Source organism: Homalodisca vitripennis, chromosome 6 (assembly GCF_021130785.1).
Source record: "Homalodisca vitripennis isolate AUS2020 chromosome 6, UT_GWSS_2.1, whole genome shotgun sequence".
NCBI lineage: Eukaryota > Metazoa > Arthropoda > Insecta > Hemiptera > Cicadellidae > Homalodisca > Homalodisca vitripennis.
Genome location: NC_060212.1, coordinates 96,099,137 through 96,116,584, shown reverse-complemented (window position 1 = coordinate 96,116,584; position 17,448 = coordinate 96,099,137). Strand labels below are relative to the sequence as shown.

The following is a 17,448-nucleotide window of genomic DNA, read 5'->3' as shown; positions in this document are numbered from 1 at the left end:
TTTAACTGTTATGCTACCCTAATACTTCAAACTTCACCAAAATCAGCTTGGCTTTTCTGATTTGGAAAATTCCTTTATCGAATTCATGAAAGACTTTTAAATAACAAATTGGATTTTACTATAAACATCTGCTCTGTTTAAAACATGTGATAAAATACATTTCTGTAGCAATAACAAATAATTACTAATGTAACACTTTTGGTTTTTTTTAGAAAAATTAAAATTCTCACCACGCCCAGTTGACAAGAAGCTTGAACTCGGGTCTGCGAAGAAAGTCTACTGTAAGGCTCAGGGTGCTGATCCTCCCGTCATCAAGTGGATGAAGGTAGTGCCAACTTAACAGCACTGAATTAATATGTTTTAACAAACTCTGTTTTTGATAAAAATGTAACTGTCAGAACAGATTGTAATGTTATATTATCTCTTTAATCATGAATACTTTGAACTGTATTGTTTACACTTTTGTGTGATGTCCAAACACTGAATTATCTTTTATTTTTGTTAATATTATCAAAATTATTATGTTTAATATAAAGTTAATTATTGTTACCCGTATTTGTCACACTTGTTGTTATGTGCTCAGTGTTAACCTTTTTTCTCTTATGTATTTGTAAAAAAATAGTGCACTGTTGATAAATCAATGATATGGAACTAAATGATAACTTTTTAAAATTAAGTCAAAATTTTATCAACTATTCAATTGAATTATTGAAATGAAATACTTATATTTCCCACAATTTCCATATTGATACAGAGATTATAAACTTGTCTGCAAGGAATTAATTAGTTAACAAATATATTAAAACATTGTAATTCCTGAATATATATTTGATTGGAAATTAGCCCACATGGGCAAGCAGCCTGTGCATAGGCTAGAGATGCTATCCTTTACAGAAATTAATTTTAGTTTGTTTTGCCGGGTAAGGTACAGAGACAAAGTACAGAGACAAACGAAAGAATAACAATAAAATTAATAAATTAAACTATCTGGCACGAAAAATATATTTAATTTACTTGAATTAATTAGCAACTTGAAAATATGAATGAGAGGTGGTGTTGTGAGGGGGGGGGAGGTAGGGTGAGAGAAAGGACCAAGGTCAAGCCTGCCCTTATTCAGATAAGATTAAGGCCTTGGCTCCCTCAAGGCCAATTTGCAGAAGGAAGTAATTAACAATTTTATCAAAAATTGAAGTTGATTCAAATAATTTTGAAGTGATTGAAGTTTTTGCAATTTTTTCTGAATAACACATGTTAAATATAAAAGGAATTCGTTATTGAAAATGATTTAACTAACCTTGTAACAGGTATTCCAACATTATTTGTGTGCCTGGTATTATAAGAATGTGATGTTTCTGCGGATGTTATTTAAATTATATTTAAATTTATTTCATATGTCACTTGTGGCTGCCTACAGGAGGGAACAGACATTCCACATATGGATTTCCCAGACCACATACAAGACATGAATGGCACTTTGTTCTTCAACCATGTACAAGCTGAAGACAAAGGGCGATACACTTGCATCGCTACTAACTCGCAGGGACTGATTAATGCAACCATTGATATAGATGTTGTGGGTAAGTAATATGGTCAATACTTTGAAAATATTATTTACAACAAGGCATTTAGATCCTTGTATGATTATAGTAGCAATTGAAGACTCTTAGAGCAATTGGGAAAAATTTGAAAATAGTACCTAGTAAATTTGATTAAAACAATACTTTTCCAATATAGTGTATTTTTTTTCTAAACCATAGATTTCATCATCAAACAACTCCACAAATTAATATTTACATTATTTTTATCACAATTAATATTAAAATACCATATGGTGTAAATATACTATGTTCAGTGGTTACACAGTACACATCACGACAACAGTCATTTTAGATCTTTTTTATTTGCCATCACATTTTTCAATACACTCGTTTTTTACTTGTCTGTTTTACTTTTACAGATAATTGGAGTGGGAAGGGTTTATGGGTTAAGCTTTCATGGGGTTATAGACTGAAAAACTTAATAGTCTCTTTAGGTACCTAATAAAAAATAATTAACGCTTACAAGAATGTTTGCAAAAAGCTGTTGGATAGGGTTTTAATTGTTTATTTGATTGCATTTTTATTTTCTTTCAGTGACTCCAAAGTTTATAGTTCTTCCCCAAAATCCAACAGATGGCTTCGAGGGATACCCAGTTATTATGGACTGCATTGCTGAGGGAGACCCGAAACCCACAATCCAGTGGGATAAGAACACTGTAATGAATGATTTTGACCAGAGAAGGTTTGTATGTACTCCTACTTATTTCCTTTAAATATCAACCTAGTAATAAAAATATTATATATATACAGAGTGTTGACACATAATACTCGTTATTCCAAACAAAAAAGTCCTATAAACTTATAGGTTAAGAAATGTCACCGCGTTTTTGTATTTTTTATAAACAAATTAATATCTTCAAAACTAGTACAGCTACAGATACAGAACTTCACACATAGATACTAAAAAATAAGAGAAAAATTAAAAAAAATAATTGTGTGATTTGTTTTAATATGAATTACGTCAATATGATCTGTTGAAAAGTTTAAAAGTAAAATAAATAAAAAAACAAAAACAGTGCGGTTACAAAAACTTTACAATATACCAACTGTTTAATAATTTTTATAACAATTCCACCGGTATCTTTTAAAAAAAAATCCATAATCGCTTAAGTAAGCATGATCACTTTATAATTATGTTTGCACAAGCCTGGAGCAACAAACATTCACAGTTGAGAGGTATCAGCTATTGTGATCGTGATCGACCATATTTCTAGACCTATAGACATTTTTAGTTTGGAATAATGAGTACTATCAGCTACAGAAGATTGATATCTTTTTGTGAACACTCTGTATTTTATTCAGATTAGATATTGTATTCATAATACATTGTTTAAAGGAAGATGGAAGAATTTCATATATAAATTGAATGTGTTCAGGTTCCATGTTTTGGAGAACGGTTCTCTGCTGATTGACGAAGTACATTTCTCAGACGAGGGCAAGTATGGGTGTACGGCTGGCAACAGTGGTGGGCTGAAGCGCTATGAAGTTTCTCTCAACGTTCGCAGTGAGTATGGTTCCATTGATTTTATAACAGTTTCATGATATAAGTTTCCAGGCTAATTTCCTCTAATATTTCTTAATTCTACAGTATTAGGGTTGATAATTGAATATAAAAACGAACACACATTTTTATTGATATTTTCTCTTAATTTCAATAATACTGTATGAATTTATTTGTTTTGTGGCATAAGATTTTTTTATTATTAGCTATTAAGTTCCTTAATTGTAACTGTTCAGAATTATTATACTCTCACTTTTACATGTAGTTGCTTTGTTTTTTCTTCTTTAGTATGACTTTTTAGTTCTGTATATTCAATTATATTTTGTGGAAATAAACGCCATTTCGATTTGATTTGTTTGATTTGACGATGATAGTAGATATAAAAGTGATTATTTATTTGTGTATAGAAAGAAATAATACTCAATTAGGAGAGCCTACAAATTGTGCAAGTAATGATTTGAAACATTGTTGATAACTCATTTCATTTACTGGTACTAGGTGTTTTGTACTGAAAATATTCAAAATATAAAAATCAACAAATATTAATTTATAAATGCTAGTGCAAAAGTTTATTATTTTCTCTTAGATATAATTTGAAAATTAGTTTATAAAGCGTTTATTATTTGAATATATATGAAAAGCAGCTTTAAGCAAGTGTCCCATGACTTAATGGTGATGTATGTACAACAGACATGGATGGATACCGGCCTGATGGCACCATAGAGGGATTGGAGGGAGACGGTTCAATGATGACGAAGACGGTGAGCATCACACTGAGTGCTGCAGCAGCGTACATGTTGTTGGTCATCGGACTGATGGCCTGGTGCCGCTACCGTCGCCGCAAGCGCAAGCAGGCCTACCTTGATGCCAATCCAGCTTCACCACTCACGGACAGTAAGGAATAGACCTTGATAACAATCTATGAATCTGCTTACTGTAACGACTATAGTATTATCAAATAGTGATTGCAGCTGGGACGCGGGTCATTTTACATTAACACACATGAATGTGCGACACATACAATTAGGATCGGCTGCATTTCCACTCTGTTAGTCACTTAGTGCACTTCCTCAATCATTCATAAAGTGATTTATATATATTGTAAACAACATTATGAGAAAAAGATACCAAACAACATATAATACACTGAAATTGTTAAAGAGCATTTTTGACTTAGAAAGACTTAGGTCCTTCAGCCATAATCCCTATTTAGAAATAATATAATTTGGTTTTACAAGTCCTTTAAAGTAAATAAAGATAAATAATTAATGTTTTAACCATACATTTACTTGTTTGTTAACCAAATGAATGAGAATATGTAGTAGATCAGATATCAGAGTTCATTTAAGTTAATATAAGTGAACTTAAGTTCAATTAATATTTATTAATATCGCTTATAAATTATGAATTTTTTTAGTAGCTATTACAATTAAATAATTCAAATTTAGTCCAATGTAAAGTTGACATCTTTTTCTTTATTAATTATTTTAATCTTTACATGTCATAGGTGTTTCTCATGGCCGGTTGTATTTCCGCTTACCATCTTGCTGCAAACTATTTGAAAATCGAATTTGAATTGAACTGATCAGTTACACACATTTTTTCTCTGTTCCAGTGGCCAAAGCAGAAGCAGGAAATAGTGCTGAGATGAAAGCGAAGGCTCGCAACGGTGACGTCAACACACCGCGCAGTGACGGGGAGAACACGGCTCAGTCCGCCGGGTCCAATCAGTCCAAGCGATCAAGGAACAATTACGATAAGCTGAGCTTTCCTCGCCAGAACATCCATAACATGATGCTTCTAGGTACTTTAGTCATTATAATTTCTTCAATAAATAGTTTACAATTTTATTTTGGCCTTCTGGGCCGGTTTAAAACCAGAGCACTTAACAATCTGAAAATGTGAGTAATTAAAAATACCTAGGTGTCACATTTGATCGCCGATTAAAATATACAGAGCGCATAGAATTACTAAAAAAGAACCTCCGTAGTTATATATTTGCTTTTCATCAGCTGAGTGACGTTCTAGGTAGGCGAGAAGTAAGATTGGCGTACTACGCGTATTTTCAATCGCTGCTCTCTTTTGGAATAATCGCTTGGGGTGGTGCATACAAAGCAATACTTGAATCGATCAATGTTGTTCAAGAAACTATATTAAAAATCGGATTTAAAAAGCCCCAGTGATTCCCAACTGACACTGTATACAGAGAAACTCAAATATTTACCATAAGACAACTTTATATCAAGAATATCCTACTTTTTATTTACAAAAACTCAAATTACCTCTTTTTTCAGTTTTACATAATACCTGTTTTTCCAATAGTACTGGAATTCGATCTCTCAGAGTGAATAAATCGATCTCAACAACTAATTGCTACTACATCTCACAAATTTAATATTGAAATATTTCTTCAAATTGAAACAATACTAATATTTTTTCTGTGCCTTAAATTTTTATTTTTAAAAAGTTTTTTAAATTGACTCCAGACCAATACATTGACATTGGCTGCATGTAGTTTAGTTTAGGGTTGTGGGTTTTATCAATTAAATCAAACAATAATAGTTAAAAATCATCCTTTTTGGAATAATTGTTGGAATTATTGTTTGTATCTTGAGCAAATCAGGTCTACGTACAGGCCACTTTGTCTATGTAGACCCATTTCCTTAGAGCAACCTTTCACTCAGGCAGATAAGATAATAACTTATTATATGAATCGTATTTAGTTACTTTTATTTGTTCCTTTAGTATAATAATAATTGAAAACATGAATCTTTTTTGTTCCTGTGTATATTGTAAATTCTTGATGGAAATAAACTAGTTCATTCATCTTGAAAGGAAAGAAAATGGTGTTTTACAAATGTCTTTTGTATAATTAAGGAAACGGAGAGTTTGGAGAAGTGTACCTTGCTCAAGCCAAGAGCGTGCCAGGGACCAAGGAGGGTAGTGACACAGTCGTGATGGTGAAAGCCCTGCAGCAGACGAGGGATGAAGCGTCCCTCCAGGAGTTTAAGCGACAACTTGACATGTTCGCTCGGCTCGACCATTGCAACGTCACCAAGCTTCTTGGACTGTGCAATGATGTGGAACCACACTACATGGTGCTGCAGTACACCGATTGGGTTAGTGTCTTATAGTTAGCTATTTATAGAGTTCTTGAAAGTATTTTCTCCCTCATGTCTGCATAGTGCTGATTATTTTTACCAGAAAGTATTAAAACAGTCTTTGTTTTATTCACAAAACTAATAAAGAATGATGATTTTAAAGACATGTTTTCCTCCTAGTATAATTAGTTAGTAGTTTTTGATATTAAATCTATTTTGCCAAAAATCATTAAAGGTATACTGATTCAATTTTAATTTTTTTACCTTTTAATCTACTTTAGATTCAAGTTAGTACTTTCAGAGGTTAATTTATTGCCTTGTCAAAAAGTTTGTAATACAAAGTAGTTCCTCAACTAACACATTTTACATTGTAAATTAAACCTGAAGTATTTTATTTTTGTTAATTTTCCAGATCTGAAAGTGGTTTGTATACCATATATCAGTCTTCTTGCATCCTTGTTGTTGGATTACTCCAATTTAAACTCTATAGTTGGTCATCATCATACAACATCGCGTTATAAAAGACTTATTAAATCTCTCGGAAACACACTCTTACTATTCTAGAAACAGAATAAACTACAGACTTCCTGTACATCATCTGACTGTCTATGAGAAAAAAAACCTTCCTGCATTTGGGCAAACTTTTCAACACTTTTACCTGAGCTAAAAAAACCAAAAACAACAGGAACTTCAAAGAAGCTCTTCTTGACTGGCTGCTGGAGAGGAAGTTCTACTCCGTTGAAGAATACCTGGAGGGAGGAAGTCTACCACATTAATTAATGACTATGGACCTCATCTAACGTTCCTGATGCTGTGACCGTACTTAATGTTCAAGTCAATAAAGATAATTTTTTTGTACAAATATAAAATCACTTTATTTCAAAATACAAGTATTGATGGTAATTTAAACAAAAACAAAATTTTTTAAGTAGTGGTTCATAGTCTTCTTTCATGGAACTCAGCCACTGAGTAGAATTCCCAGCCAGTCAGTAAGGGCATTCTTCAATCTTCAATCCGGAGAGACGTTTTATTTCCTGTGGCAGTAGGTTATGCAGCTTCATGCCAATGTCAGAGGGTTTCTTCTCATATAGAGGAGAGGTGGTGAGCTGGGCAATGGTATCATGTGCTATATCGGGTGTAGTCATGAAGAACTCTACCTTGTGTCAAAGATTGTACAATAGCATACATTAGAATTTCTTTTATGTAGAGGTTTATTACAGTCATGATCTTCAGACTTATGAATGCTTCTCTACAACTTTTCCTGAAGCCTATCCTTGATAAGGATCTTATAGTCCTCTTTTGCAACACCACTCTCTGGAGATTACTTGCTGAGGTTCCTCCCCACACCACAAGTCCATATCTAAGGTGTGTTTCAAACCACCTTTTGTTTGCGAGATCTGATGGTAGCCAACTATAGGTTCAAAACTGCGGTAATCCGACAGAAAGGATGCAAGACGTAGAAAAGACATAGTGACGTGTAAATCATTTTATTAATATAAAGTTTTCCATATTTTATAGCATCTTCCCATATTGAGGCCCAAAAAAAATATTCGAATCGACTCCTTTCAAATCTTAATAATTTTTTCCTCTCCCACTCCCTCTCCCTTCCCCTCCTGTCACTCTCCCTCTTCCTCCCACACCCCCCTTTCCCTCTTTTTCTTTCTCCCTCCCTCCCTCTCCCTCGTCCCCTCCTTCCATCCTCTCTCTCTCCCTCTTACTCCCCACCCCTCTCTTTCTCACTATATCCCTCCCTCCCCCTCCCTCTCTCCCTCCTCCTCTCTCTCTCTACTTGATAGTTACTGTTCTTCAGTGATATCTATTAGGACTCAAAACTTCAGCTGGAAGTTATAAAACACTAAAAATTTAAATATTTTATTGTCATTAAAAATTTTAATCTTGATATTTAAAAATGTACTGTTATGGAGGATACATCCTCTATTGTTTAACATTGGTGACAGAAGTGTGTTGTCGTGTTGTAACAGGGAGACTTGAAGCAGTTCTTGGTGGCGACGAGGAAGGAGGGGACAGCGGCTAAACCTCGCCCAACTCCACTGACTGTACCGCAGAGTCTGGCACTGGTCCACCAGCTGGCACTGGCTCTGGAGCACATAGCAAACCACCGCCTGGTACACAAGGACGTGGCGGCTCGCAACTGTCTCATCTCCTCCGACCTCACCCTCAAACTTTCCTTGTCTGCCCTGTGCAAGGACACCTACAGCAAGGAGTACTATAGGCATCGCAACCAGGTCCGTCCTCTCGCCACAAGAAACATAGCATCTCTAGTAACGTAAACATGCTTTTTAATGATCGATCAGTTTTTTTTAACCCCCCACCGCAACGCGCGCCGCGGAGCGACAACTCCGCAAGTAGGTATATTTGGTGTTAGAATAGTGGTCAGAATGGGTTGAGCCTTGAGCCCGCGTGTAGCTTCCCACCCATCTGTAGAAAGACGTGGCGCGCTTGTTAGGGCGTGTACGTTCAGTCATAACTGAGCAGTGACCTTGAGAACATCCCTGCGGAGTGACGCTCCGCATGCGTTCTTTTCATTATCTGATATAACGGAGTATCGCTCCGCGGCGTTCTACACTGAATCCATCATTACAGTCATCTCTCATCACGTTCAACCTAAAACCGGAATACTTTTTAAGGTAAGAAACAATTTTTGTTCGATACATAAAAATCTGTAATTTTGATGTTATAGCCTGAGTATTGTTTTACTCATAAAAGATGTTCTCAAACCAATAAAAATATGTATTTCCGAACTTTGTACCTAATTACTTTGTATTATACTTCTTATTTGGTTTCAGATGCATCAACCAGATGAAGAAGAAATTCTTCGACTTCTAAGAGATGAAATTGGGGCATCGGATGATTCAGAAGAAGGACAATGTTCAAGAAAGCGATCACAATTCACTGAGTGAGGAGTCAGCTGAAGACAGTGATAATGAGCCAGTTTTTAAACCAAGCTGTTCTTGAAAACGAGGAGGATAATGGCCAGGATATTCGTGGCAATAAGGTAATAAATAACGTTATTACTAACGACCTGTATGTCGCAGACGATGGAACCGTGTGGAGAATGACACCGGATCAAAATTGGAGGGTCAGAAGAGGACCGTGTGATCTTCTACGACATCTACCTGGCGTTCGTTCAGATGAGCGTAATGCTGAAAGCCCTTTGGACGCACTGAAGCTACTTTTTACCGATGAAATGTTACAGGAGATAGTGAGATGTACAAACATTTATATTTCTAGCCAACGCCCTAATTTTACCAGAGACCCCGAGACGCAAGTGACATAACTGTTGTTGACTTGAAGGCCTGTTTAGGGCTGCTTTTCCTTGCAGGCTCCATGAAGCTATCTCATACAAGACTTGAGGACCTATGGCGTACTGATGGTACAGGCATAGAATATTTTAGGCTGACAATGAATATTAACCGATTCAAGTTCATTTTAAAATGCTTGCGGTTTGATGATTATAGGACCAGAGGTACGAGAAAAGCTACAGACATGCTTGCAGCTGTGATATTTCTTATTGACAAATTTAACGACAACTGCATGAAACATTACAGTTTATCTGAAACAGTAACCATCGATGAAATGTTGGGTGCTTTCCGTGGGCGTTGCAGTTTTAAACAGTACATACCAAGCAAGCCCGCCAAATACGGTCTTAAAAATATTTGCTTTGTGTGATGCTAAGATGTACTACACAAAACAATGTTGAGGTTTACTGTGGGCGGCAGCAACCAGGACCCTACTTATGCGGAAACTCATCACATGAAATCGTAAAACGTCTTGTGCGCCCAATCTCTAACAGTGGCCGCAATATAACCTGTGACAACTGGTTTGTGTCAATACCTTTAGCTCAAGACTTATTGGAAAATGACAAGCTTACTCTTGTAGGTACAATTAAAACATCCGAAGGGGAATCCCAAACTTCATGAAAGAAGTAAAAAAATCGCCCAGTAGATTCAAGTGTTTTCGCTTTTAGAGAAAATACCACACTTGTCTCTTACAAACCCAAGAAAAACAAGGGTGGTCTTGGCCCTATCAACACTTCATTACGAACGAGATGAAGTGGAAACTGATGAAAATAATGAAGTGCACAAACCAGCAATATTACATTTTATAATGCAACAAAATCAGGTGTAGACAAAGTCGACGAGATGAAGTGCTCGTATTCTGTTGCAAAGAATAACCAGGAGGTGGACATTAGTGGTATTTTTTTTATTTTTGAACATTGGAGGCATCAATGCCTATGTAATGCATAAGGCCAACAGTGGAAACACCAACCTGCTGAGAAAAGATTTTCTTAAAACACTGGCCAAAGACCTACTTGATGACTACATAAGAGCAAGAGTTGCGAAGACAAACATCCCAACGTCAATAAGATTACGTCTGGGGGAAATATTGGGACTGCCAGCAACTCAACCAAATCATGTACTGGATCAAAGGGAGAAAACTCATGGAAGGTGTAGCTTTTGTGACAGAAAAAAGAACAGACCAACCCGTTTCACATGTAAGGGATGCCACAAATATGTGTGTATGGAACATATTGAAAGCTATGTGTGCAGGGACTGTGATGCCAAAGTTCAAATTATAGAAGAAAGGTTCAGATTCTAACTGATCAACATTTGTTAAAACTTTACTCAAGGCATTTTTCTTATAGATTTAACATTTAGTTAATTATAAATTATCTAGTTGTAAAAATACTGTACTTTGTAAAGTCTTGAATAGGAAGTATGAACAGTTATTGTTTAGTCATGAATAAGTACTAGAAATACAAGGCGAAGACTGACCTGCTGGTAAGACGTTATTCATTCTACACCCAATTTTTCTAAGTTAAACATAACTTTTACAATATTTTAAATTAAAGTTATCATATTTTATTTTTATTATTATGCTAATAATGTTTATAATTTTATTATCATTTATATAAATTAAAACATGTGATTCTTTTCAATTATAATATTAGTTGTAGATGAATAAACTAAATTCTTCATAAAAACTTATCGTATTTTTATTACAAAACACACATGCATACACCCACCCAAAATTAAAAAAAGCATGTGTAAACACACAATTAGATGTTTTAAATACTAAAAAAGGTTTACAAAATCTTCATAGAATTAGGATTTGTTAAGAAAATGAAAAATATATCAATAGTGGAGTCACACACTCCGCGCGCGTGTGATTGTGTAACTCAACGTCACGCGTGTTACGGAGGGTTAATACATATTTATAAAATATTTATTATGTTATTAACTCCACATTACAGGGTTATCTTTATATTAGTATAATGAATAGTCAACTAAAACCCTTTAAAAAATTTATTTTATTGTAATACACGTGTTTCGGTATTAAACCATCATCAGTGTGTGCATTAACCTCTAAATTAATATTAAACAATTAAATATACACATGTGTACCATTTAAACAGATGTTAAATTTATATGACACAGTTGTAATTTTGATTAATAATCTTTATTTAGTATTTTAATTTTTCAAAGATAGGGTTTGTCTTATTTTTTAGATTGCCATTTAAAATGTTATAAGGATCTTTATTATAATTTAAATAGATATGTAATGCTTCTTTCGTGTTTAATTTTCAATTTTCCTTTCGATATCTAAAATTTCCATGTACACAAATGTTGTTCTTTTCAGAATATTCTAGCGAAATACCTAGTCTAGTTTACAGTAGATATATTGTAATAAAAATAAAGTAATTTTGTACAACTTATTTGTACTAAAATAGCATTTATTGTTCAAGCATGCCTCAGATTAAATAAGCATTTTATCTTGTATAGTTAGTGTTATTTCCGCTAAATTTATTTCTGAGTAAATTTTACCCTCAGAAGAGAACACGAGGCTTAATGTACACTAAACATGATTAGTCAGGGAATTCACAAATAATGTTTCCAACAGCTGATCCCGCTGCGGTGGATGCCGCTCGAAGCCGTGGCCGAGGATGACTTCTCGTGCAAGTCCGATATCTACGCCTTTGCTGTGACCGTGTGGGAGATCTTCAGTCGTGGGGAGCTGCCATTCGGCAAGATGTCGGACCGGGAAGTGATGGCAGCACTGGAGGGGGGCGAGCTGCGCTGGAAACCTCACAAGAACATGCCGGAGGGCCTGCGCATACTGCTCTCCAAGTGCTGGGAGCCGAGTCCACGGGACCGGCCAACGTTCTCTCAGGTCGCAGTCACGGTCAACGATCCTGCTCTAGTCAGCAGCTAAGCTTGCTATCCATCTAGCTGCATTCTTCGAGAACAAATTGTATGGAAAATACATAAAAAACACCACCAGATCAAAATAAGTTTTTAGGCGCTTTTTGAAGCTAAAATGCCGAAATTAATAATATAGTGGTTAAGTTAATTTCTCAACTTTTACACAACTGTATAACAGATATTTGAAACTAGACCTCTTTCAAAAGAGGAATTATGCAGTATTTTCAAATAAAAAAATATCTAAATGTAACTCACAGAACCTTTGCTATGCATTTTAATTATTTAGATGTTTAAAAAATAATGTCACATCTGAAATCTGCACAGAAATTAGTAATATTTCCATATTTTGATATTTGTATACATATATAAAAATGCTAATGAGGGCATTATAATATAATTTTATATCCATTATTTCAATTTACAGTGTTTCCACTTTTACACTTTTTACGGACTGCTCTTTCTGCAGTTCTTTACGTAACAAAAACGTCATCACTGCCTCTGGAGGTAATCGAGCACTGTATATTTATGCAGCATAAACTGCACTATCTCATAATAATTTTATTAGATGTTGCAGTCGTAAGTGTAATCTTAAGTATTCCTAGTTAATTTTGTAATTAACTTTTACTTTTAGTGTATATTTCTATTATGTTTACAACGATCCTTTAGTTTCTTCGTTGACACTGGTTTTGTGACATAATTTATAAACAAGGGACATTATTCTGTGTTTAGCCAAAATGTCAGTTAAAATTATTTTATCTGAAGGAAAGACATCTTAGTGAGCTGCAATGCAATATAATCTTCGTTATTGCATTAATCTACTTTCCTGTAAATCTACAGTTTTTTAATAAATAAATAAATAAATACCTCCATCGTTTGTAATAAGAAAGAGTATAGAACAGTGAGATGTTTAATGTTTAATCAAGGATAGTACTGTAAGAAACTGTTCATTGATTTTAAGTATTGTTGTTTTTTACAGACATACACATTTTGTATATAGCCTTATGAAATAAAAGTACCAAATGCATTTATATTGTACATTTTTAAGTAAGATTAACTTTAGCATTAGTTTTGAGATTAGTATAAAATGGCCCATAGCGTAATTAAGAGAAAATGTCTTATGGTAAACTTGTAGGAAGCAATATTTCATTTTAAGATTTTCATTTAATTAAAGAATACATCACTGCCTCCCTCTAGTAAGAAAATGCAATTGAACATAATCAGACTTAATTTTGGAAATTCCATTACAATATTTTATTTGAATTAAAAGTTTTATGAATTTATAATCTAATTCTGGTAAACAACACAAAATAATAATAGAGCATTTAAACTATTTTAAACAAACATATTTTTACTTGATGTTAGTTATTATTACTGTTTAATTAACTCAGTTTGTCTGAAATGTATAAGTAAATAAATGAATAAAAATAATGGAATACTAAATATTATTATTGAAAGTTGTTCTGTTTACTACAGTTGATAATTCGCAATAACGAATTAAACTTGTTTTAAATTTTAAAATATCACTTTTGGAAATACACACCCAAAATTTAAAAAATTTGAACCTTAGGAAAAATTCCTATTACAATAAATAAAAAACCGTGGAGTCAACTTCTCCACCAATTTTTTTTATCCCTTCCCTCTTTTCAATACAAGTCTAATGCTGTTATAAAAATTATGTTTTGTTTTGTAGATGACAAAAGTGGGAATAATATTTAATAATAGTGAAAAATATAATTGATATTTTAAAATATTCTGGAGTTTGAAGTGATCAGAGAAAGATGGATCGTTATTTGGCTGCAAATTTGCAACAGAATTGTTATATTTAAAAAATAAATTAAACACCGTTGATAGCATTGAATTATATTATAGTACGTATTACATGTAAATATAGGACATAGAGTTTTATAAGGTTAATATTTATTATTGTGTACTTACTTTTATATCTGCAGTTGTAACGGTATTGTTTCTGTACAGTTTTATACTCTGATAGCCAAGTTGTAGTTTCTTGTTAGTGTTAGGTAGTCAGTCAGATGTGTGACCGTCTGTGATCAATGTGGCTCCCTTTCTCTCTAATTGTGTATTATATAGTTCTATTATGTTCTAGTCAATATAAAAATATATTTTCATAAACAATAATTGTCTCTGTTTACTATGACAGTTTAAAAAAATTCAGTAGTTTCGTTTTGCCCCAATAAGATTCTTTGCAAGTTTAGTTAATGGCTACAGGTTTTAGGGCCTAGTTGCAAACAAGTTTGGTTTTTAAATTGAATAAGCCATCAATGGTCTTACAATGCTTGTTTCATAAATTGGATTAATACCAACATAAAATGTGGTTGCAATATATTTTTATAGACATTTTAAAATTTTATTATTTTTAGATTCTGAATGTTATTGTGAATAAAAAAGTGAAAATATCAGAAGGAAATCGCCTCAATGTTTTCCATGTTTATTATTTTATCTGTCTCCGCCTTTGTTTGACATTTATTTTTGGTTTTACATCATTATAAGTGAAACTGAATAATATCAAAAATTATTGATCAAAGGATCAGTTCACTTTAATACAATTAAAACTACTTTTTTTTTCATTCTGCAGAACATTTCCAAGACAAAATGAAAACATATGGTTATAAAAATCACTAAACATTCCCAACTTGCTCATGGATCTCAAAGACCTATTAACCCTAGATCTGTGTTAACAACAACTGTGGATAGGTTTGTATCCCGGATCTGTTTGCATCATAATGATGTACGTTGATGAAGATTTTTCAAATAACATCAATTTACTAAAAGGAAACTTCTTTGATACTAATTGGAAGGAGAGGTTATATAAGATACCATATTGAGAGTTAATCATCTTGATGACCTAGAACAATCAAAAGAGAGGAATATATTTTCTTGTGTCTGACAAGAATAAATTTTATTGAAAAAAGGTTAGTTAAGTGATACATGATCAATTCATAAATGACAAAGGCTGGTTGTCATTTGATCAACTTGAAATAACAAAAGAGTAGTTGAATCTTGAAGTTTACAGATTTATAAGCTTCCAGGTTTTTTGTCCTCACAATAAGTCTCCCTGAAATAAATGCATATATTTATCTCTTAATATTTTTTATTTTTGCCAATAATAACAAATAGTGCATGTTTAATATCCAAAGTTATTGATCTAGCTCAGAAAAATCCTAAACAATTAAACATAATAATACTATAATGTTAACTTATTGAACATGATAAGTTAACGAGGACTAGTGCCTCTTAATGCTAGGACCAATTTTCCTTTTGAAATAAAAAAAATTTTAATTGAAATTGAAATGAATTGAAATTTTATTAACATATAACATTGTTGTATGAAACGCAAGAGTTAAATGTTAAGGATCTAATAAGTTTTGATCTTTGCTGTATGTTTTTTTGACTGTTTGTATATGTTGTATGTGTCCTGTTAGCTTATGCTACACGGTAATGAGATATAACTATAAAAAATATAAACAAAAGTAAGACTTTTTGACGTAGTTTTCAAATATTTAAATACATACAATATTACAACTGAAACTTTTATTTGATTGCTTGAGAAAAAATGAATTTATTATTACCTCAAGCTGACTAATTTCCGTTATCATTTTTAGTTTTCTTCCATAAAAATAATTCTATTTAAATGTGAGGGCAAATTTATCGACTTACTTCGTTTTACACATCCTTGCAACTGTCTGCATTATTAACAGGTTTCATAAAATAATTTACGAAGAAAGCACCATCTACATCTGTACAGAAATTGTATTGTTTTATTTTTTTTAACTTATTGAACTTTTTTATCTTGAATTTTTACCAAAACACTTAGATTTGCAAAGTGTTTTTGTGTAAAATTATGAAACAAATTGAATTAATTTCATATAAAAAATAATTTTTTCTTAACACTTATTATTTCACAAAATTTAGTAGCAAGGGTGACAGAGACACCTCTTAAGAAGAAAACTGATGTGTAACAACATGCATTTAGAGTAGGCCTTACATTTTTGGCAATTAAAAAAAGCTTGCAAGGTGAAGAAAATGGAGCGACCATTTTGAGTGTGTCACTGTGACATTGGACAGATCTAGGGTTAAACTATTTGTAACAATAAATCGTAAAGTAAAATAATGTAAATTAATTTTTTGCCTGCATTATTATTTATAGTAATCTACTATTACTTTTAGGTTAATTAAGTTGTGATAATATGACATTATACTTTAGAGTTCTTTTTTCCACTTTTGTACTCATTTTGTACATTATATAAAGTAAAATATACATGATTGTTTGAATCGAATCGAAATTAATTTTTTCCCGTGTCTTTCCTTTGTTTACCCTCCACCAAATGGTTAGACTGTATAGTTTATGCAACTACAATTTCACCATTCCCACGTGTATCACGGGAAATCCCAGAGGTGATGACTTTAGGCAATCAGAAAGCCTCCAAAATAACCTGGTGCCGACATTAAGAGGCAAACCTGCAGCCAAAGCTGACTGGTGCGGTGTCTGTCGGAGGTTCAAACATGATCGGGTGTTGTGCCCGTGTACCATGGATCCATCAATCACTGATACACTACTGAATTTTGCAAACGTAACAGTTTTAAAAATGTATAGTGATGGTAGTGTTAACAAATTTAATTCTTTGAATGCTCTTTTAAAAGAGTCTCGTTCACCTTTTATACCTTGTTTAAAGTTATCTAAAACAATATTTATGATTAGAAAACTGTCCGATTTCTCCATTGAAAAAGCTCTTAAAATAGTATATTATGTATTTTTTACTCTCAATTGGTTTATATGGAGAAATACATTTAAGAAAGATTATTAATAAAATTGTATTAATACAAAAAAAGCAGGTCGTTACATTTCTGGTATTGGTTATAAAGATTCATGTAAACAAAGATTTCAAGAACTTCATATTATGACAGTCCTTTGTTAAGTTGTATATAAACTGTTGCTTTATATGGCTACGTCAAACAACTTAACATATCAAAACATGCACCAATATAACACAAGGTACGCAAACAAT

The 17,448-nt window shown here is 33.0% G+C and overlaps 1 protein-coding gene across 1 annotated transcript in view; it reads left to right on the top strand.

Annotated features, from left to right (window-relative positions):
• Positions 1 to 16,719, top strand: part of LOC124364579 (inactive tyrosine-protein kinase 7-like) — a 154,737-nt gene extending 138,018 nt beyond the window's left edge. The window contains exons 9-17 of the mRNA XM_046820141.1: positions 213 to 325; positions 1,415 to 1,577; positions 2,133 to 2,280; positions 2,975 to 3,102; positions 3,790 to 3,993; positions 4,715 to 4,903; positions 5,977 to 6,218; positions 8,183 to 8,446; positions 12,123 to 16,719. Coding sequence (XP_046676097.1) covers positions 213 to 325; positions 1,415 to 1,577; positions 2,133 to 2,280; positions 2,975 to 3,102; positions 3,790 to 3,993; positions 4,715 to 4,903; positions 5,977 to 6,218; positions 8,183 to 8,446; positions 12,123 to 12,434 — 1,763 coding nt within the window. The 3' untranslated portion in view covers positions 12,435 to 16,719. The remainder of the gene's footprint in view (positions 1 to 212; positions 326 to 1,414; positions 1,578 to 2,132; positions 2,281 to 2,974; positions 3,103 to 3,789; positions 3,994 to 4,714; positions 4,904 to 5,976; positions 6,219 to 8,182; positions 8,447 to 12,122) is intronic.
• Positions 16,720 to 17,448: the final 729 nt, after the last annotated feature.